General features: G+C 49.4%; 1 protein-coding gene across 2 annotated transcripts; it reads left to right on the forward strand.

Moving 5' to 3' along the window:
* Positions 1-24: 24 nt before the first annotated feature.
* Positions 25-22,650, forward strand: KCTD15 (potassium channel tetramerization domain containing 15). Of its 2 annotated transcripts, none has more exons than XM_044661455.1 (5): positions 25-138; positions 6,087-6,262; positions 15,330-15,474; positions 16,739-17,044; positions 20,001-22,650. In XM_044661455.1, exons 1-5 carry the CDS (start codon positions 130-132, stop codon positions 20,157-20,159), a joined length of 795 nt encoding a protein of 264 aa, XP_044517390.1. In that variant the 5' UTR covers positions 25-129; the 3' UTR covers positions 20,160-22,650. The 2 variants fall into 2 exon arrangements, with proteins under 2 accessions (XP_044517390.1, XP_044517391.1); XM_044661456.1 differs by lacking the exon at positions 25-138 and adding an exon at positions 2,380-2,396 and having other exon boundaries at positions 6,098-6,262.
* Positions 22,651-22,954: the final 304 nt, after the last annotated feature.

Genomic DNA, 22,954 nt, shown 5'->3' on the forward strand with positions numbered 1-22,954 from the left:
AGAGAAAAGAAGCGCGCCCAAGCGGCCCGGACACACGAGACCCCGAGCCGCGGGCGGGAGGAGGCGGGCGGGGGCCAGGGCCGGGGGGCCCGTGACCGCGCCGCCGCCGCCGCTGCCGCCGCGTCTCCCATGTCCAAGGTAAGGATCAGGGCGCGGAGGTTCCGCGCGGAGCTGGGGACTGCGCGCCCTCTTTTCGGAGAGAGTCTTCCACAACTCGGACAAAGTCGCTTTGGAGCCTAAGGGACTGAAGGGGGGGGGGCGTTAAAGGCGCCGAGGCCCCAGCTACGGATCCCGGGCTCCTTCTCCAACCCTGGCCGGCTGGGCCGGACACTTGGTCGCCCCCCGCCTGATCCGTGGCCCCTTTCCTGGCCGCGCCCAGGGGAGGGCGGGAGGCGCTGAGCGAGGCCGGTTGGCGTGGGGGTTGCTGTGCGCTGAGGGGCCGAGGAAGGCCAGGGGCCGCCGAGCCCAGGGAGAGGGCTCCCCGCGGTGAGTGGATCCGAGAAAGGGCAGGGGGCGCCCGGCACTGAGACGGCCCTGGGCTTGGGGAGGGCTGGGGCGCGCGATCTGCAGCTTTTGTCCGGACCAGCGGGAGACGGTGGCGAAAGCTAGGGATCCGAGGGTCTGGGGTCCTCCCCAGGGGGCGGGGACATGGCGACTGCCACTTGGAGGCTAATGTTTGTGCCCCTCTTCCCGAGGGGCTGGAGCGCGCTGGAGTCCTGCGTGGGGCACTCGTCAGTGGTGTGGGTCCTGCGGCCGCACAAAGGGGGCGGATGGGGGGTGACTTTGAGGAGGAGGCATTGAGCTTGGCGGAGCCCCTGGGCGCCCGCTTGGGTTCCCATACCAGCCCGCATGTTATGAAGGACCTAAAAGCACATTAATCCTGTCTCCTGGGACCCACAGCACAATTGGATTGACCAGAGCCTGTGGGGAGTTGGAGATATTGCGGGGGTGGGGGTAGAGGGGAGAATTGGCCTTTAGTGGAGCCAGAAAGGGCATACCCACGTGGGGCTGAACTCAGGGGCGCCTAGGTGGTTGAAGCCTCCTGGGGGCACTGCTGGGGGTAGGTAAGAGTTTGATGTGTGACCGACTGCACTTACTCCACCAACCCCCCAAAAAAGTTCCCGGCAGGCAGAGTCCCATGTGATCCGGCAGTCGGGAGTGACCACAAGCCGGGCCCAGCTCCGAGCGGACACACTTGCATGCTTTTGGCGCCCAAACCGATACGGGAGGGATTAAAAGTAAAGTCTGTGCCTGTGCCGGGACAGATCCTACCCCACACCCCGAGCCTCATGGCCGAAATGGGGCTGCAGGAGAAGTATATTGGGAAGGGAGCCCTGGGGGTAGGGTCACCTCTCCTTAGGATTTAGGGACTAGGGACGTGAAAATTATAGAGCAGAGGTCTGGCCCTCGCAAGGACAAGGACACATCTCTGAACCCCGTGCTTCTGCCCCAAACCCCGGCATCCCAGGCTCAGGGGCACTCACACAACTCGGACACGGGGTCACTGATACACTTGTATACACCTACAGACACAAGTAAGCACAGATGCATATCCATGCAGTGGCACATGCACACGTGCACAGATGTGTACACAGACATGTGTACTGGCATATGTATACATAGGCAAGTACATGCATGCACACAGGCGAAGGCTGCCCAGCCAGAGGTACCCTTCCCCCACCCACCCTCTAGGGCTGGGGAGGCGGATCCTGAAACCTGCAGTTTTCTTTATGTCTTAAATGCGCATGAAGGAATTAAACTGCACGAGTGAATAACAGCATTAGTTTCAATTAATTTTTTTTATCCTGGCAACAATAAACTTTGGGAACAAAGCGCTTTTACATCCTTAATTAGGAGAGTTTCCCATCTGCAGCCTCTCTAAGTGTCTGCTCCTTGATTTAACTTTGTCTCTTCCTCCCCCTTCCACTCCTCCGTTCCCTCCCTCGACTCTTATCGCTGCCCTCCCCCCACCTTCCTAGTTTTTTTCTTTTGACACCTTTAACCCTTCCTAGGGCCGGGACCTGGGCTTCCGCGTCTCTCTCTCTCTCTCTCTCTGGCTGGGCCCTGGGCCTTTCTGCCTCCCCCTCCCTTCTTTTTGGCTCTTCCTGCTGGGCCTTGAGCCTCTCCCTCCGCCTGGCCTGCTCCGGTTTGGGCCCCAGGCTGGCTGTGTCTCCTTGTTGCCCCAACAGCAACTGGGAGTGGTTCCCGTAGCCGTGGGCAGCGAGCCCAGGTGAAACCTGCATCTCCCCAAAGTTCTGAGACTTTGAAAGGCTGGCTGTGAGTGGGATCTGAGCAGTATCAGAGGAGTCTGCTTTAAAGGAGCCGGCTTGCTGCAAGCCTGGAGCGGGAGCCCACACCCTGGAAAATTCTGCAGTCTTTCAGCATTCCCGCCCAAGGCGCCTAGCCCTGGGCCCTGAGTGAGCAAGCCAGCCAGCCAGCGAGCTCAATGGCGCTCTTACAACTGCCTTCTGTTTACCTTTTATGGTTAAAATAACAGCTTCGCAAAGAAGCAACTTCACGGAGAAACGATTCAGTGAAATCATCTCAAGCTGGAGCCGCACAGCGAGTTTAATCACCCCTAGAGAGCTGAACAACTGTGAACACAATGGGACACAAACTCATTTTGTGTGTAAATGAGCGTGGCATTCTGATTATTTCCCTTTGCATGGGCAAATCGCTTTTACAAGCAGTACTTATGCAGCCGGCTTGGAAAGGCAAGAAAAGAAGCTGGGGCAGAAGATCTCGGTGTGCAATGATGGTGGTGTTGGGGACGTTCCATAATGGCATGTGGAGTGATCGGAGTGTGGGAGGGCTGGGCTGGGGGAAGGATGGGGCCAATCTCTGCGCCCCGTGCACTGATGGTTGGGTGGTGACCATCGCCATAAAGAGCGATTGCACCCAACCATCGCTGCCTATGCCCAATGGTGGGGCACGCGGTGATCAGGTGTGCGGTGATCAGGTGCCGCTTTGAGGCTGGGGAAGACAGGGCAGAGGGCTCTGGGATTTGGGCCCCACCGAGTTTGCCTGTTGTGGGCAGGGGCTTGTGTGTCTTATGGGGAGACTCGCTGCCTCATCCTCTGGGATGGCGGTGCTGCTGGCAGGAGGGCAGGCCTGTGGGCAGTGGCCATTTCTAAGTCAGCTTGGATTTGTCTTTTGGGCACCTACTTTCAATCTTTTTCATTAGAGGTGGCTCTTGGAGACCATGTCTTAAAAGGAGGGAGCTCTGTTAATGTCTGGATTGTGCACAAAGGTCTCAGTTAGCAGAGACCTGGGAATTGTGCAGAACTTGTAAATGGCTGAGTGAAAATTGGGTTTGAAGAAGTTTTGTGATGTGATGGGGGCCCGTGTATTCAGATTTTGTTTTCTTGTCATCTATTTGCTGAATGCAGGCAAAGTTCGGGAGCTACTTAGTTGACACAAATAATTTTTATGGAACTATAGTAATGACTTAAATTGCAATATAAAATAAAAGCTTTCTTTATACAGTACTTTCCCCTGTAATTTAAAAGCCCGGATGAGGTTGAGCCAGAAGGCTCCATCCCGAGTGGGAACTGCTTGTGTTTCTTAGTTTCTCCCTTCCTGGAGCCATGGTGGTATGTTGGGTCAGCCTTGTTGTGTAGCCAGAGCTGGGGATTAGATCCTCTAGTGGGTCCCATGAATTAAATCCCTTTGCTGTGTGCACAGGTCCTGAATGCCACAGCCTCCAGATTCGAGGGCTCTTCTGACACAAATGGATAGCCAAAACACAGCAAAGAAAGGTTCCTCCAATATGCCCACCTACATGCCAGTGGGCCCCTCTCTGCCCCCCGGCCTTTATTTGAAAACTGGTTGTAGAATTTCAAGGTTAGCACTTAGAGATGTCAAACAGGTAGTAGGGAAATTATCCCTCATGGGTTCCTTGAATCTTATTTTGGCCAGTTCTTCCAGAATGGGGGGGGGGGGGGAAGGGAGAACGGGACAGAACTCAAAAAATGCCCATGTACAACTGACCCTGATAGGTATGTCAGGAGGCAAGCAGGGTTTTATTTTTACTAAAGCTAGAACAGATGTGTGGTGTGCGTATGTGTGTGTGAATACAGTGTCTGCCTATAGTGTCATTAGTAATAATAAACAGCATCTCTTCGGAGCCACATAGACCCCCTACTTGAAATGGGGATGGCAGTGGTGAGGATATGGGGCCCAGAAGAGAAAGAAAGGCCAGCCACACTTGCAAGGATGCCTTCCCAGGCAGCTGTTGTTTTCATTATGCTTGTGCTGTTTGCCATGTCTGTCTATGCTTTAAGCTAGTACTTCTGTATTTAATGGGACCTGTTTATAAATGTCCTCCACCTCATGACTGTGACCTTGCTGGGGAGAGAGAGAGAGAGAGAGAGAGAAACCGGGGCAGGCTTTTCACCTTGTGCCTTAGGGTGCCCCTGTGGGAGAGGCCAGTGATCTGAAGTCTAAGACAATGGATTTAGATTTGGTACTGCTGATCACTGACTGCTGGAGGCTGTTCTGAATCTCCTCCTCCATATGAAGGGGAAGACAGCGCTGCCATTGGGAAGAGGGGGGCTTCTCCGTGGACAAAAGTCCCTTTTTCTCAGCTGGCTGTTGCACCTCATTAAAGCGCCCCATGTGAGGCTTTTCTTCTGTGTCCGATCTTGCCTCCTGGTGGGATGTTGAAGAGCCCTGGACGGGTTGCTGGCTGAGAAAAGTCTGCCCCAGTGAGATGGACACCCAGATTCCAGGTGACAGCTTGGGCTTCACCCAGAGGTGGTGGGAAAGCCAGGCGGTAGGAGTAGATATTCACCGTGGGCTGTGGGCTGTGGGCTGTAAAGCCCTTTGCTGATGTAAGAGAGTCCATGCTCGGGAGCATGACTGCAAGACAAAATACCAGGAAAATTAGATTAGACTCTGAAATGTTTTATAATGATAATGCTGAGCATATGTTGCATTACAGTTGGTAACAGACATGATAGACGGGAAACTCTCTAAAACATATACATGTATGTTGTCTGGGATGGATCTGATATTGTGCGAAGCAGAAGAGTACCTTGGTTCATGTGTTCTCCGTGACAGATCTAAGTGCATGTTGTCTAAGTGGTATCTGCAATGGGGAAGGAAATATCTGCTAGAATCTGAGGAAGGGGAGGGTCGACGTCTTCATTTCTGATACCTGGAGAGCTGGGGGACAGGAGGAATAAGAGGAGAAGCAATGCTGGACCAGGGGCGGGAGGTGGGGGGGGGGGCCAACCAAGGGGAGGGAATCTGAGTGTCTGGATTGCCACAAAATTGAGACTGACTTTCTAAAGACAGAGCTCTTGTTTTTTTGGTTACAGACAAATCAATTACATTTCTAGTTTGTTAGAATTTGCCACAGATATTCTTGGATGTTCATGGAAGGACAGATAATCACTGAGATTGGGTTTGATGATTTCTCATTCCCCATGTCAGTTCTGATAATGGTGGTGAGAACAGGAAGATGCTTGGTCCTGTCTAGTTCTTGTCTCAGTGGAAGCACCAGCTTCCCTCCTGCCCAAGAGCCCACACTTTCTTGCCTTCCTTTCAGTGGTGAAACCCAAATGATAGGTATTGATCGGGTGTGCCTATTATATATATTTAAAACAAAAATGCTCCTAGTTTGATGTGAAATTTACTACATATATAAACTCACTGCCTTAGGTGCTGAGGAAGTCACTAATTTAGAGGTGTCTCGTTACTGAGACAAACTTGCAAAAACCCCTGAATCCCAATTCACAAATTGGTGATTCGTTTGTCAGGGGATATTTCACATCTAACACATAAGCCCGCGACCTTTAATTAGGATTTTGCAGTTTGTTTTATGCCCCTGGAGGCTGACACCTTGAAAAAATTTTTTTTCTTGATTTCTTATTGCTAATAAGCATCTTTCTCTTACCCTCTGGTACTTTGAAGAAAATGATGCAAATACACTTAATTACAGTGGTGGCAATAATTTGTCAGCTGAATATGCGATCAGGCAGATGCAAAAGTGATCTGATTAGATCTGTGATCACACCAGAAATAAAGGGAATCCAAAGCTACACTAAAGAAAAACTGTTCTGTTGTTTTGTATTCATTCATAGGAGGGAAGAAGCATGTCCCGACTCTCTCTCACACGGTCCCCAGTTTCTCCCCTGGCAGCTCAGGGAATCCCGCTCCCAGCTCAGCTCACCAAGTCTAACGCTCCTGTACATATCGACGTAGGGGGACACATGTACACCAGCAGTCTGGCCACTCTCACCAAGTATCCGGATTCCAGGTAAGAAAGACCTTGCTCCTTTTTTTTTTGCCATCTACTTGACGGACATCAGGGTGAAGGGAGAACTCTCCCTCTTGCCGGCGTGTGCCTGGTGTCAAGTAAAAGAAACTGCCTTCATATATTGTATATACCTGGGGTTGGAGACATCCTCTTGGGACAGCCGTGTCCTGGGAGCTCAGATGGGGCAATTTTTTTCCTCCTTAATGTCTATTGTAGAAGATGGCATTTTAAGCACCTGGTGGCACACACACAAACCTCTCAGGCTGTTGTTGAGGAAAGATAGTTCTTTGGGAACAAAGTTTGGTTTTTGGAAAGCTGCTTTGCATCAGAACATCAGAACCGACTGGTTCTCTGGTACCTGCCGTTGTGGCCACATCACTTGGGGGAAGTCTCTGTTGGTTATAGTTGTGTCTTATTCAGTTGTATTGTCATTCTTTTCTGGTCCTGGCTGGCCAGCCAGACTCTACCCTGAGCTCCCTGTGCTGCCCTGCACCCACTGGGCAGCCCTGAACTTTACTGACCATTGTGTGTGCTTTTTTGTAAAACATGCTAATTACCGAGCTGTCAAAGGTCAAGGAATCCTACTGCAGATTTTAACCCTTTGGAGAACTTCAGCTACAGGGTTCTTCCTTTTGATAAACTCACTTGCTGGAAATGATTGCGATTGAAGAGTCAAAGGCAGGTCCCTCACTGTATCTCAGGAGGGAAAGGGGGGCGCATTGCTGAGGTCCTGGAGCAGTGTCTTTAACATCATCCCAAAGAACAGGACTTGGTCATGGGGAAGCCATGATGACAGATGAGGAAAAGTCAGAACTGTACCTTGTGTTTAGTTGCTTGGCTTTGGCTTTGATGGGGCAGAGGCCATTTGGGAATGCACATACCAGAACATATGTCTCTACCTGTCTTTGGACAAAACTCTTGACCATTTTTAATAGGTTCTTGTGGATCATCTAGGTGATGCCATAAATAGAGTACTAGACCTAGAGTCAAAAGACCGGAGTTCAAATCTATTATCAGATTTTTTTATTAGCCATATGACCCAGGACAAGTCACTTCACCTTTGACTGCCTGTGTTTTCTTCATCTGTAAAAGGGGGATATTAGCAGCACCTAACTTCACAAAGCACAAGGTTATTGTGAGAATCAAATGAAATAAAATTTGTAAAGCACCTCGTTGTCATCATCTCTAGAAAAGAGATAAATGGAACTTTTTAGGAGCCATTTCTACTTCTGGCCTCTTCCTCTTAGGTCCATATTTTTGGTAGTATATGAAGTTGGATTTTCTTTTCTTGTCCCAAACTTGGCCATTAAATGTTTCTGGGTTCCAGTGCCAATTGAGTACTGCTACATCTCCTACTGGGACTGAGATTTTCTTATCTGTGGTGGCAGGAATGGAGCCCCATTCCCTGAAGTCAAAGATCAGGCCTGTGGCTTTGGGGATCAGCCATAGGATCATTAGTCTAGAATTGCAAAGGCACCTTAGAAGTCAGCTAGTTTGTCCCCTTTATTTTACAGGTGAAGGAACTGGAGCCCAAAGGGGTGAGGCCATACAAGTAGTAAGTGACAGAGCTAGGATTTAAATTTCTGATTGCAAGTTTAATCTCCTTTCCATAGCCCCATCCAGCATCACAAGGATCCTTGTGCTTTATCTGAGCATTGAATTGACTCTGGTGCCTGGACAGGGCATCACCAAGAGCCTTCCCAAGGCTGGGTACAAATGATAAATGACTGTAGAAGGAGAGGAATGTTCATTTAAATTGCTTGGGTCATTTAATTAAAAAAAAAATAACCTGAGATGTTTGTTAGTTCACTTATGACCTAAATGCCAAGTGGTTTGCTTTGGAAACTTGTACATTAAGATGCTCTGAAGGTCTCATTGCACAGAAGTATCTCCTCCCAGTGGAGGAGAATTTATAGCAGATGAGGACGGACATTTGCAGAGAAGATGAGAGGGCAGGCGTTGGCACTGTAGTGGCTGTGTGACGAGCCTCACATCTGTTCCCACAGCTTTAAGGAAATCCCTGCTGACACTTCCAGGAACAGGCATATTTAATAGAAACTTCCATGGTGTAACCCATCAAAGTATAAGTCGGCTGGAGATGAAATCCAGGGGTCTGTTGACTCTATTGTTGGTGTTCAGAAAGGCTGTCTCTCACTTAGACTAAAGTGGGTGTTTCTGGCTCTTTTATAGTATAGACAGGTAATCATCTGTAGTTGAACTGGGTCTGGGGAGGGGGGTGGGGGTGATAGCCTTCTTGTGTGGCCCGTGTCAGCAAAGATGAAGGAGATAATGCAGATCTATGTCAAGAAGTGTGAGAGCAACACACAGAGTGAGATGTGTCTTTGAGGAGAGGGTCTGGGTTTTTTCATTTCAATTTTGCCGTCTACGGCATTCCCGAGTTGTTTTAGATAGATCAACCCTTAATCAGTTGACGACGTATTTGAGTTAAATTAATAAAAACCTTTGCCCACAACGCTCTGTGGAATATCTTTCCTGAGAATAGCAAAACTGCTTTTGTGATGTAATCACAACTGAGTAGTCAGGGGAAATGGGAAGAATTTCAAGATAGATCTGTGCTGATGGAGGAGTAGAGGGCCGGAAGCTGGGAGCCTAAACCCAGGGAGATGAGGCCGGATGAATGCCCACTCAGTGACCCTGGGACTGAGACCCAGAATGACATCCTTACCTTGTTCCTGCTCTCTGCCCCGTGGTCATCTGCATGGCAGAAGCTTACAGCCTTGGGGGAGAGGTTATCGCTGTTTTTAAAAAGGCTTCAGCCTTTGGCACCTGCCATTGTCCTTGTTTATCTGCTCTGTTTTGTTGAGAATCCTTTCTTGGAGCATCCGCCAGCCAGCCCCGTAACAAACGGGTCTCGGCGTGGCTGGTCCCACGTGGGCCAGGAGGCCAGAGCAGAGGGCACACGCCGTCTCAGCGATGGGCGCACGGAGGCTGAGGCCACACATGTGCACAAGGGCACACGAATGCTCGCAGCTCTGTGCTTTGATTTAATAGGGAGCCTCATGTACATGTGTGCCTGGGACCAAATGGGTGGGTTTACCCGCTAGAGAGCCACGTGCCCCTCCACCCAGCTTCTGGTCGGTGGAATAGGAATCCACACACCTGTGCAGGCACGGCGCGTCTCGAGGTCACATACATACGTTTGTCCCAGGTGCACACGCTCCCTTCACGTGGGGAAATCTTAGAATAGCAAATTGTGTTTTGCCTCTTAACTGCTTCTTTTTATGTGGGCAGCTGTGGCTGCAAATTGATGCATCCTCCATGAATGCTGCCTGCCCACTGGTGCGATGTCACTGCCGTGAGGCACACTGATCACGTTTGGATGACATCCCCTCAGTGAGCCTCATGGCCTGGGGTCTCAGCCAAATGCCCTGAGTGCTGCCTGCCTGCCTAGCTACCTGCCCATCTGCCTGCCTGCCTGTCTGTCTGTCTGGCTGCAGCCCTGCATGGCCTTCTGCCTCTCTGTCCACCTACCTGCTAGTGTCTCTGGCATGGTGAAGAAGCCAATAACCTGGACTTCATTCATTCATTCATTCACCGAGCATTTATTAAGTGCACACTGTCTACCTTGCCCTTTGGGGAGGAGGGGTACAAAGACAAAAACAGAAGTTTTTAACCTCCAGGAGTTTATATTTGATTGCAAGGGGAAACAATATGTTCACAGAAGGCTAAACACAAAACAGATACAAAGGAATTTTCTGGGGAATGGTATGAGCGGTTGGAGGGAGAGGGTTAGGACAGGCTCCCTGTAGGGGCAGGGGCACATGAGCTGGGCTTTGAAGAAAGTTAGGGATGCTAAAAGTGGTAGAGGTTAGGTGGGAGGGCACAGGGGTCAGCCTAGGAAAAGGTACAGAGCTGGGAGAGAAAATTTCTGTTCTGTAGTGCCGCTGAGGATGCTACGAACATGTGTCTGACTTCTCATTCACCCCTGGTTTCTCTCTTTTAATTGGCAAAAGGAAAGGTGAAGCTGTTGGGAGATCCAAGGCAAGAGTGTCATGGAGGAAAAATTCAACCTGCTTAAGCCAGTCACTCTTTGGGAGTGTGATCAGATAACCCCCCAGCTCCCTTCCCTGCAACTTCTATTTATTTATTTGTTCATTTTTTAAATCCTTACCTTCTGTCTTAGAATCTATACTAAGTATTGATTCTGAAGTAGAAATGCAATAAGGGCTTGGCAAATGGGGTTAAGTGACTTGTCCAGGGTCTCACACAGCTAGGACATATCTAAGGCCAGATCTGAACCCAAGTCCTCCTACCTCTTGTAAAAGTGAAATTTGGGAAATGTATCAAACTACATTTCCCGTGGTCCAACGGGTTTCCGTTTCCGGTTTTTGGGCTTGGGAAGGCTTACATCTTGACGCAGGGAAGGGTTTAAATCTCCTGGGTTAGGAGGGAGTGGCCTCTTTGGCGAGTAGGCACTTCTGGAGGCGGCAGTTTTGAATGCTTACAAGCACGTGGTCTAATGATTTTATCTATCAGCATAGCTTTAATTAAAATACTAATTTATATATTTATACAAGCCTTTATCATTTTTCATTTTTATACTCTAGGCCTGGCTTTCTATCCATCGTGCTATCCAGTTGCTCCTGCAGCTTTTCTTTATAAAGAGAATTAAAACCTTCACCTCGCCTTAGGGCTTATTAATAAATGTTGGCTTTTTAGGAATATAGATTTGGAGCTAGAAAGGACCTTAGAGATCAGCCAGATCAGCCTTCTTACTTTATAGGTGAAAGACTGGAGACCTTAGAGAGAGGGAATGACTTGCTGCTTATTTCATAAGTGGCAGAGCTAGAGTTCGAGTCTAGGTTTTCTGACTCTAAATCTAGTATTCTTTCCAAATTGCCGTATAGATGACTGTATAGATCAGTCTTTGTGCAGTGTGAGGGTTGCCAACTCCTATGGGTTTGGCCAGTCTGTGCATTATACCACAACCACAGCCAGGGACTCAGGACAAGGTTTAGCAGTCTTTATAGAAACTCTGGGCTTCCCTGAGATTCTCTTTAGAGTCTCAGATCTCCTTCAACCTGATCCTTACTCAATTATTCATTTTTTTCACCAATTCTTTTTTAAAAAATCAATGCTGTTGTGTGTGTGTGTGTGTGTGTGTTTTAAAGAATGATTTTCAAGAAGGTTCAGTGAGATGGAATCAGAGAAAGCAATGGGAATTGGAGAAATGGGGAATAAATAACAATGAAACCCACTGAGGGAGAAGGGGTTCATAGGGACCATCAGCAATATCTGGCCTGCTTTGAAGGAGGAGTTCAAGGGCAACTCCATAGGCTTACAGGGAAGGCGGCCAGTTCTCTCTTTCATACACAATTGCACTCATAGGATGACACTAGTTGGAGTGCTCCATTGGCTGTGTATCATCAGCTTCTTAAATCCCATTGGACAAATCTGGATGCCCAGAGTTTCCTAGGAGTAGCTAGAGAGGAAACCAAGAAAGGGCCCTGCCCCTTACTCCATGTTACGGCTCGGGCTCCCTTTAATCCACCTGCTGCCCACCATAGCCTCCATGCTATCCCAACATAGTGTGCTCATTGTCTTCTCTCTGATATCTCCACTGTTCTTTCAGATTTCTCCATTATCCTCCATAACAACCCCATTGTTCCTGCATAAGGTCCCCAGTGCTTCTCTATCAGATCCTCTCAGTCCTCCTAAAGGTCCCCAGTCTCCCCATAAAATCCTCAGGGTGAGGACATTACCTGTGGGCTGCACTGAGCCGTCTACACTCTCACAAGAAAGCTGGCAAGAAGTCAAGTCTGTGATGGTGATTAGGATCCGCTTCCTCACCTATCGAGTGAGGGAATTGGATTAGATGATCTCTAGAGTCTCTTCCAAGCCTAACAGCTCTTGTTAAGGGTCATTTTGTAGCCGGGGTCAAGATCTAGAATGGCCCCAAGGGCTAAGACTCAGTTGGGGAGACAAGGGCCATTGTTCCACTTGGGAGCCCAGCTAGTGGCCTCTGTTGGGGTCAGTCTGTTGCTGGGGTGAAGGCTTAGCTTGGGCACTATTTAGAAATGGAAAATCCATAATTGTAACATCTCTAGTCCAGAGTGCTCTCTTCTTCCTACTATCACCTCCTTCCCCATTGGTGAACACACTACTGAATGAGTGGTAGGTTTCCTGGGCTTGAGCTATTCTCTTCTGCTTGGGCATCACACATCACACTCCAGCCTTGGTATTCTTTGAATGATACAGGAGAAACACAGATGCAAAAACAAACAAACAAACAAAAACAGGTACACCTGTGCTGGTGTGCATATTCCTAGGAAGCACTGTAAGTTCCTGAAATACCTGAGAAGCCTTCCTCCCCATCCCCAGTTTAGCAGAAGGCAAGGCTTAATAGAATTGGGACTTGGATTCTGAAATACACAGAAAATCAGTATTGTTCCAAGCTTCTCAGTCCTCAAATAGTCCCCCCAAATAAGTCGTAACTCTGATGAGAGATTGATGCCCTATATCTAGGTGGAGATGGAGCCCTGTAGTAGAGACCAGGATTTAGGACACTTAGGCCTCCACTCCCAAATCTGCCACCAATGTGCTGTGTGATCCTGGGCCAGTTACTTCCTATCTTTGGATCTCATTTCTCCCCCATGTAAAGAAGAAAGGAATTGAAGTCAAAGTTCTGAGGACCTGAGTTTCATATTCCGCCTCAGATAATTATTAACTGTGTGACCCAGGAGAAGTCACTTCTCTTCAAGCCTCAGTTTCCTCGTTTGTAAAATAAAGGGGTTGAACTAGTTGGCTTCCAAAGCCTGTTTGCTCCAGATCTTTGGTTCCACTATCTGAATTGGATGGGTTTCCATGGGATTTCCTGACTGTTCTAGGATTCTATGGATGAGAGATATCTGTCCAAAGACTATTTTAAAAGTGTGATATTATGGCAAGCATAAAGTATGGCCCAGCTGCCCCAGACTTGGCCTGACAACCTTAGGTTTTTATCCAGGCATTGGTAATTTCCTTAGAAACATGGGGCTAATCCGATCAAACACTAGAGGCAAATGGAATTGAGATCCCTCCTTCACACCATAGAGGGACTGAAGGAAGATCTCTCCCTCGCTGTTGTCAGAACTGAACCCCCCCACATCAGTGCCTCCTACACACAACAGGCACAGAGCCCCAGAGCTCCTTCTGAGCTTAGATCCCTCCTTTTCCTGTTCTGCTTCTGGGGAGTATAGTATGCCATTGGTTCCCAGGAGATGGATTTAGAAAAAACATGCCCAGAGCAAAGAGGTAGCCACAGAGAAGCTGACCATGTATGCATAGACACAATTCAAGAGGAGCAAATAGGGCATGAGAAAAACCTCTTTTGGTTTACCTGGATCTTTACCACTGCACAGGGGAGCTGATCCTCCTTACAAGCAGGCCAGAGTCCCTCAGGGATTTAGTAGATGAGTCTGAAGTTCCCTCTTTAGTGAGTCTGCATTCTTACATTTGACTTAGCCAGTCCTCATAGGCTGTCTCCATGACAGCAGACGTGCCTGGTCCATGTGGTCCACTGGTCTGTCCTTATGCCTGGCAGGGCTTCCCCCTCCCCCCTAGGATAAGCTGGTAAGCCTACTCTCCCAAAGGTTAAGCTTAAGGACGAAGGAAAGGCAGCCTCTGTGGGTTTACAGAGTAGCACTGGATCCTAGCGTGGCCGAAGAAGTGATGAAGGGGCCGTGGACCACAGTGTCTGTCCACCATAAAGAGAAGACTGGTCGCAGACCTTGCATTCATTCTTTGGCATATCTTAGGGCTAACTGGAAGCTTCTGAACCCCCAAATTAGTCACTTTTGTTACTCTGTGTATTTTATGTGTTTTCACATGTAAAATCTATCTCAGATTACTTATCTCGGGGGAGAGTGGGAAGGAGGGAGAGAATTTGGAACTCAAAACTTTTTTTAAATGAATGTTAAAAACTTGTCTTTGCATGTGATTGGGAGGAAATAGTGTGTGTGTGTGTGTGTGTGTGTTTTAAATAACTGCCCCAGGTAAGAGTCAGGTATTCCCTACCCCGAAGTGGCTGTTTCCTAAAGTTCACTAGAGGAAGTTTTAGTAAATTATTTTTCACCAAATTGAACTTTTAGTATTTATTTCAGAAAGTGTGACCAACTCCATGTTAAGGCCATGTGTGGGAAAAGAGGCTTTAACCTCATTCTAGGCTGGCATCAAATGATGACAGAGAGCTTCTTTTTTTTTTTTTTTTAAATTGAAACACATTTGCCCCAAATCTGGTGTCTCTTAGGCCTTTCTTGTTTTTGCCAAAGAATTAGGGGCTCAGATAGTTGTGTGAAGGGAAGAGAGCTGTTGAAGGATTTCCCAAATTGCTATCATGGTCTCTCTGGGTTTATACCCAGAAGGGGGCCTGGAAGCCTCTTTGGGACAGTAAATGTCCCTCTGTTCTTGGGCCCTGTACGCGGGTCTGTGCACTCACCCTCTACAAAAATAGAATAGAGCTGAAGGAATTCTTCCAGCTGTAGCTAGAGACATTTCTCCCTAAGGACAACAAAAGGCCACAATAACCCATTAGTGTGGAAGGTAATCTCAGGTATACTGCAGATAAGGCTATGTTTGCTCCTCAGCCTCCCTTACTGCAACCTTTCTGTCACCATCACATCCTTCATCCTCCTCTGGGTATATATTGTGAGACCAATGGAGTGTATTTGTTGGGAGATGGAGGAAACAGTGTCATCCACCTCTCCAGGTGTACACACATAATCGGGGCTGGTTCCAGTCTTGCATCCCATTATGTTATCTTCCAAAATACAGTCACCCAAGACCTTGAGAAGCAGTGTCGTGTGGAGGGAAGAACACTGAATTTGGAGTTGGAGAATTTGGATTCAAAATCCAACTCTTGTCACTTATTTGAGTAAATGACCTTAGAAAGTCACTTGTCCCTTCTGAGTCACAGTTTCCCTTTCTTTAAAATGAAGAGGGTTGGGCTAGATGACTTCTAGGGTGTCTTCAAAGCCTCTGTCTTCAGTAACCTCAGTCCTAGCAGCTTCATAGCTCAAGCCATGGGATCCAACTCATGAATTCTGGTCTCTTCCTTTCTTTATCTCAGGATAAGTCGTCTATTCAATGGCACAGAGCCCATCGTACTAGACAGTCTGAAGCAACATTATTTCATTGATCGAGATGGGGAGATATTCAGATATGTCCTTAGCTTCCTGCGGACATCAAAACTTCTGCTGCCAGATGACTTCAAGGTGAGGTGGGTGGGTGTTGGCCAGGATTACTGCGTTGTGGGGGTGAAGAGCTGGCTGCTGACCCCTGTGCAGCCACTCCATCATGTGCCCCCTCTGACACAGGATGATACTGGGATGCTGTGATTTAATAAATGGACCAGTGGTTGTCATGGATACCATAAAAAGTTAAACGATGAAGCCAGAGGCTAAATTGGTTTTTCTAAACTAATTCTATTTTCTCATATTTGTAGCTTATTTACTTATCGGGGTGTCCTCACAGTTAGGTGGCCCTGAGAGTGGCAGCACTGGAAGTAGGCAGTGGACTCAAGGCTGTCCTGGGCATGAAATCTCAGACTATTTGGGAGGAAGGACCACCATCTAGAATAAACCGTCTTTAGATTATGTAAAGCTTTTGTTTGCCAAAGGAGAGACTGCTGTGGGACCAGAGCCCCATGAGTGAAAGGACCCACTTAGCCGAAGGCTCCCACATGATCTGAGGCCTACGGCAAGTGTGAACAGTCTAAGGCAGTGATTCCCAAAGTGGGCGCCACCGCCCCCTGGTGGGTGCTGCAGCGATCCAGGGGGGGGCGGTGATGGTCACAGGTGCATTTATCTTTCCTATTATTTGCTATTAAAATAAAAAAAATTAATTTCCAGGGGCGCTGAGTAATATTTTTTCTGGAAAGGGAGCAGTAGGCCAAAAAAGTTTGGGAATCACTGGTCTAGGGGCTCCGGCTGATTTCTAGGAGACTAATACACTACTCTTAACTCTCCTGCCTCTAGTATAGCCCAAAGTCTGGGGCCTCACCCTCAGACATAAATTAAGACCGAAAGAAACCCACTTCATCCCATCCCAAACAAAGATCCCAGCACAGAACAACCTCATTGTCAAGGAGCTGGGTCCCAGGAAAACATAGGGGTTATGTCATCCCCTGCCCCCTGATCCCCAAACTTCTGCAGGTCAGAAGGTTTGGGTTTTAATCCTAGATCTCTAGTCACTTTTAGTCTCTGAGCCTCAGTTTCTTCCTCTGCAAAGTAGGTTTTGGGCATCCTTCCTGTGTGCCTCTGGGAAGGGAGCTATTCCTAAGCTCCGGGTGAGGATTCGGGTGTCCTTTGTGATAATTAGATTAAGTCTACACTGCCCATCTTTAGATTTAATTTATATTTAAGTGAATTCACCTTTGGTGATTAAATATAAAGATGGGCAGTGTAGACTTTCACCTAATTGTCACACCTTCTTCTCCCTGGCACCTCCTTCTTCCTCCCCACCCTCCCTGGTCCACAGGACTTCAGCCTCCTGTATGAAGAGGCACGTTACTACCAGCTGCAGCCAATGGTGAGGGAGCTGGACCGCTGGAAGCAGGAGCAGGAGCAGCGGCGCCGTGGCCAGGCGTGCGAATGCCTCGTGGTTCGTGTGACACCTGACCTGGGCGAGCGCATCGCCCTCAGTGGGGAGAAGGCACTTATCGAGGAAGTCTTCCCAGAGACCGGTGATGTCATGTGCAACTCCGTCAATGCCGGGTGGAACCAGGACCCCACACACGTCATCCGCTTCCCGCTGAATGGCTATTGCCGGCTCAACTCCGTACAGGTGAGGGCCAGGGGCACACACCCGCTGCTAGGCACACTGCCCCTGACTAGCCACCAGTCGCCATGCAGTTCCTTCCTACAGGCCATCTTGCTATAAACTGTCCAAAAAGGCTCCTTCCTGTCCTTCTCCTCCCCTCCCCGCCATCTTGCCAGAAAACAGAGTTAAGATTTCTGATATTATGCCTCGGGGTTCTGTGCATTCCCATACAGACATAGCAAAAGACAGGAAGAAAGGCAAGAGGCAGAGGAAGAGACAGAGACCTAGTTGCCCAAACCCCAGAAGCCTCTGTGCCATTTCCAGAGAAGGCAACAATGTGTCGATGCATAATTTATGTCTCCCTCATAATTAAGTGATGGTGCCTGCGGGATGGACTTAAAAAAATTGATCTCTGCACTTTTTTTTTTTTTTTTTTTGGCAAAAGGATGTTCTATAAAAATGGCCCAAAGTATTATCAACCAAATGTGTTTCGTTTGACACTCAGAGCCTCCTGTTAGGTTCAAACTTAAATAGGCACCAGAAAGAGGGAGGGACAGGGGCGAGAAGTGGGCCCCTGCTCTGTGCATCTCCCCTGGACATTGCTAGCGACCCTGACCAGAATTATTCTGTTGGGTTGGGCTGAACGAGCGGGTGGACATTCTGTAGTTGGGAGGTGGCAAGGTTGGAAGGAGCTTAAGACCCAAGACTGGAGGCTTCCAGGGAGCTGAGGGAGGCACATCAAGAAGGCTGCCTTTGGGGGAAGCTGCCCCTCCGGGCATCAGACACCAGATTTTTCTCCAGGTGGAAATTTCTCAGCTTGGGATCTGCCAAGGAAAGTCCTGGCATCTGATTTCCTGGGGCGGAGGCCGTGTGGGTCATTGCTGCTTGGCAAGGGCAAGCCGGCTGAGGCCTGCGTACTCTAGTTTAGTCACAGCATTGCTCCTGCAACCACTAGTGGACCCTCCAGGCCAGCCACGTTTCACAGCCATGTCTCAGACATGGATTTCTTTTTCTTTTCTTTTCTTTTCTTTTTTTTTTTTAAACCCTTACCTTCCGTCTTGGAGTCAATACTATGTATTGGCTCCAAGGTAGAAGAGTGGTAAGGGTAGGCAATGGAGGTCAAGTGACTTGCCCAGGGTCACATAGCTGGGAAGTGTCTGAGGCCAGATTTGAATCTAGGACCTTCCATCTCTAGGCCTGGTTCTCAATCCACTGAGCTACCCAGCTGCCCCCTCAGACATGGATTTCTTAGAGATGACTGATGCATCCCTGGTCTGATGTACAGACACAGACACACTCATGCACTTAAAATCAGTTTCTTTGAAGTCACTTCCTCCCTTTTTTTCCCCCCATTTCTGTGGAGCCAGTAAGACCTGGGTATGAATCCTACCTTGGACATATACTGACCCGTGTGTGACCTTGGACAAGTCACTTACTCTCTCTGTGTACAAAGTGGTTCTGTAGCTATAGGTTTCAGAGCTGACCTGCACTGGTAGAGGGAATTCTCTGGATCAGCGAAACCATAGGTCTGGCCCCTGTCCCTGTGGAACCACTGACAGGGCATGGGAGGAGGTGGGATGCTTTGGAGGTTGGCTTAGTAGGGGCTGAGATGCCTTCTCGTGCTTCCAGCTCCTCATTCATTCCTAGGGCCCAGAGAGAGCTTGTCTATAAGTTCTATGTGGAGCCAGGAGCTGGGGGGGAGATGGGGTCTGTCTGTCTGTCTCTGCGAGTCTCTGATCTCACCTGAGGGGCCCAGTATCCCGCCTGGGGCAGAATCCCCCAGGGTCTGGGGCTCCACGAGGCCCTGCTGTCTGGCCATCTGCCTGAACATTACCACGTGCATTCTGTGGTTCCCTCCCTCCTTCCCGTCATTCTGGACAAGTCTGGATCTCATAGGACAGGTCAGGGCTTTTTAAGGTCAGGGGATCGTGAAGTGCCGCATCGGTGCCTGGTTGTACTTTCCTGAGCCTTTCCCTGAGCCCAGGCCCGGGGCATTTCTGGGGAGGGGAACAGACCAGGGAAGAGTGGGGCGGAGGGCAGAGTTTTCTTTTTGTCCATTAAAAAGGGGTTATGACCATCCGTTCTGCCTGTCCATTTTAACTCCCTCCTGGTCCCAGCGTCTGTCACTGCCTGGGGTGAGGTGCCCTGGATTCCCCCAAGCCTCTCATGGGAAGAGTTGAGTGTCTGGACACATGGACATCCAGCCCCCCGGCCCCGGGCACCAGCTGGACTCCTCCTGCCTCCGGGCTCCGCCGGCTGCGGCTCCAGGAGCTCACAGCTGAGTGCAGATTGCAGCCCTGGGCAGCATCTCTATCGTTTATATGAGCCTTAATTATTTGGCAGGGTCGTCCGTCCTCCCCTCTCAGCTCCTGAGCCGCTCGGACTCGGGGGAAAATGCTGCCTGGAATTTGCGTGTCCGACTCATTCCAGGCAAGGTCCGAGGGGAGGGGATACGGGTGAGAAGGCCGGCCGGCCTGGGGTGAGAGTTTGGGGCCTGCTGGCATTCCTGAGTCATAAACCCAAGGAGCGAAGCCCCCCTCCTGGGGAGGCCCCAGGCTGGGACCCTCTTGGAAGGAGCCAGAGCCCCTTCCCGCCGGCCCACGGGCCTGTGAAATCACCGACTCAGACCAGCCCAGGGCCTCACTGCACGCCCCACGAGCTCCTCCCCAGACGAGCAGAGGCGTCCTGGCCCCCTGCAAGGCCCACCAAGAGGCCGTTCCTTTACTCGCCCTTCGGGGCGGCGCTCCGGAAGTCTTGACCTGCCCGGTGCAGGCCGTGTGTGTTGGCTGCACTCGCGCTCCGGGCGCTCCCACGATGCCTCGTTTGAGGCGGGGCGCAGAATTCTGACCAGAGAACGATTGATTTGGGGGCATCTCCGGCCCGAGGAGTTTCTTGGGAGGCTGAAGCTCGGGGCTGGGTCCTGGGCCTGGGGGGGTCACAGTGGGTCGGTGCTCATTCTACCCTCTTTCTGACTTCGCAGGTCCTCGAGAGACTGTTTCAGAAGGGCTTTAGCGTGGCGGCCAGCTGCGGGGGAGGGGTGGATTCCTCCCAGTTCAGTGAATATATGCTGTGTCGGCAGGACAGAAGGCTGCAGCAGGCTCCCACCACGATCCGGATAAAGCAGGAGCCCCTGGACTAGGCCCCGCCGTCGCCATCCCCGTGGAAGGCACCCAGGGGGTCGGAAAACAGTGTTAGCAACTTGGGTGTGGAGCTCGTTGGCCAGTCGGGGGTATTCCTACGCGGCGGTCGCCCGGTCACTCCTCATTGTAAAGCCCCGGAGCACGCCCGGCAGACGGACGGGAGGCTTTGTGGGAATGCCACGGAAGGCAGTTTCTTCTCGGCCGTGGCGGCACTGGACCTCGCCGGCGCTAACCCAGGGCTCGAGGGGTGCTCGCCTGGGCTTTGGGGACAGGACGGTGTGGAAGGAGCCGGGCCGGCGGCCTTCCCAAAATCCCACCCCCCTCCCGAAGGCCCCGGAATGGGGGGGCCGAGGCCAGGGCGATGCCGCCGTGCCGGACGGCGCCTCTCCGAGGCCTCGCGTCTTGCCGGACATGCTCCACATTTCCATGCGTGTGTCTGACGTCTGTGATTGTTCATGCTAGTAAATGGCTTATTTTTCTACGATATTTAAAATGAAAGTGGCTATCTCTGCCGAGGTTGGAGAAACAGACAAGGACCGATGCATATTTATCTGGTGCTCAATACTTTAAAAAAAAAGAAAAAAAAAAGGAAATTGTCAGTGCGACTAATCGTGGCCTATTTTCGAAAGTAAGATCCATCTTGGGAACAGCCCCAGCCCCAGGACGGGACCCCCCAAATCAAGGCCAAAGTATGGAAGCTTTCATCTTAGCAAAGCAGACCAAGGAAAATGCCAGTCCTGTCTCGCCCACTACTCTTTTGTTCTCTGTGTAGGCATCTTGGGGTCCTGGTGCCCCTGCAGGTGGCAGAGCAGAGGGGTGGGGGTGGGGAGCCGGCACATGCTCCATCTTGAGCTTTAGGAGAAAAAGCCACCCTTTGTGCTCTCGTGCTGCAGGACAGGACACATCTTTGTTTCTTTTTCTCTGTTAATTTAAAAGTATTTTTGAAATACTGACGGCGTACTTGCCCTTCTGCTGTGTGTCTGTCTCTTTAGGGAAGGTCTCTCCCCAGCCCTTTCATCTGGCCCCTACAAGGTTCCTTTAATGAAAACAGTTATCATCTCTTCTGACTTAAGCAGCAGCTTCCGTAACTCAGGAGACAGCACTGTGTTTGCAGGTGCCAGCCTATAAATAGCGTTCTGTGAAATCCTGCTCATTGCTGGGTGGCGTGATTGGGGGCCTCAGTCACTAATTCGTGCGCTAATCACAATTTAGTTTCTCCCACATTAATTTATAGAATCCTGTTGTAGACACTGAATTTTAATTAAACTGTTCTTAGACAAACTTGGTCATTAAGAAGAGGGACTGAGCTCTTCTGGTGATCCGGGGGCCCCTCGGTCCAGATGATGAATTCGACAGAAACGTAGACCCGGAACGGAAATAAATGAGCCCAATGGGGCCTGTTCCCTCCTTTGTGCAAACAGGTACTGAGCCAGGCTCGTCTGGCGTTTGGGGGGGGGGGGGAAGGGGAGGGCTCTAAAGCTAAGCTACTCCTTTGATTTGATACCGTGTGACACTTTAGACACTCACTGATGGAAAAAGCTGACCCCATCTTGCCGTATCTGAACAGATGGCACACCACTCATCTTCCTCTGTAAGATACCTGTAGAGTTGTATATTACGCATTTAATATTGTAAAGATCCTAATGTATAATTGTTATGTATTCCTTACACAGTACTTCATGCCATAAACATTTCTCTAAGGGACTGAAATGCAGTCCTGAGGATTGACCCTTGTCTCCCATGTTCTGTCCCAGAGAGAAGTTGGGGTTGAATTTCCTGGGGTCGGTTTGGTTTAACCAGAGAACAAGTTGGCTTCGTCCGTCGGCCGGGGTGGGGTGGTGGGAATCGTGTTCTTGGTGGTACTTCCTAGGCCTGGGTGGGTAGGTACGCTTCAGTCCAGTTCCTCCATTCCTGTCGCACCCCTCTTTATCTTGTGGTAACAGAGGTGCTAAATTCTAGTCTTGGTCCTAAAAGGAAACTCCGGGGAAACTGTAAGCGTTAAATACATCTCATCAAGTACCTCATTTGGGAAAGGCAAATGGAAACGATAGGCAGAAAACTTTTTCAGGGTGTTTTTTGTTTTGTTTTGTTTTTTAAACTAAGTTAAAAATGTTTGGGTTTTGTTTTTCCTCTACTTCTTTCTATTGGTGTTGACAGTATTTTTGTGGCCCTACAGAGCAGTTGCTTAGAGCTCTGTGTGAAGGCCACATCATAAAGCCTCATGGGCCCAGCCAGACGAGTGAGTTGGTACTCACGTACCGTGTGTACGGTTTGGCCCATATCACCCCAACATTTAGCTGCAAGCAGCCCTAACACAGAGGAAGATGTAGGGAAGCAATTACTCCGTTAGGAGAAGTACATTTTTTTCCAAGGAAAAATGTTTAAGCTAAGATATGGTCATTTAGCTAGCAGTTCAGGTCATTGATTTTGAATGTTTTTGTATTTTTTTATTTTTAAAAGGGTTTTTTTTTATTATTATTTTAAATCTTCATCTTCCCCCCTCCCTCCCTCCCATCTCTTTCCTTTTCTAACAACCACGCCCACCAGAGCTAATTTCCATGTTTATAATAGCTATGCTCAGTGATAGCAACACAGACTGAATTTGGAGCTTCTCTCCCTGCCTGTTAACACAAAAAACAACAAGCCCCTCCAGAAAGGACAGTATAGACAGGGGTGCCATTCTGCAGAGCTCACAGTAATTCGAATTCTCCAGAAAAATCTCATTTGCTTAACAGAGCTGTTTGGATTTTCTTTTTTGCTCAACAACAAAACTCTGGTTTCCATATCTCCCATC

The sequence above is a fragment of the Gracilinanus agilis genome, chromosome 2, assembly GCF_016433145.1.
Source record: "Gracilinanus agilis isolate LMUSP501 chromosome 2, AgileGrace, whole genome shotgun sequence".
NCBI classification, from domain to species: domain Eukaryota; kingdom Metazoa; phylum Chordata; class Mammalia; order Didelphimorphia; family Didelphidae; genus Gracilinanus; species Gracilinanus agilis.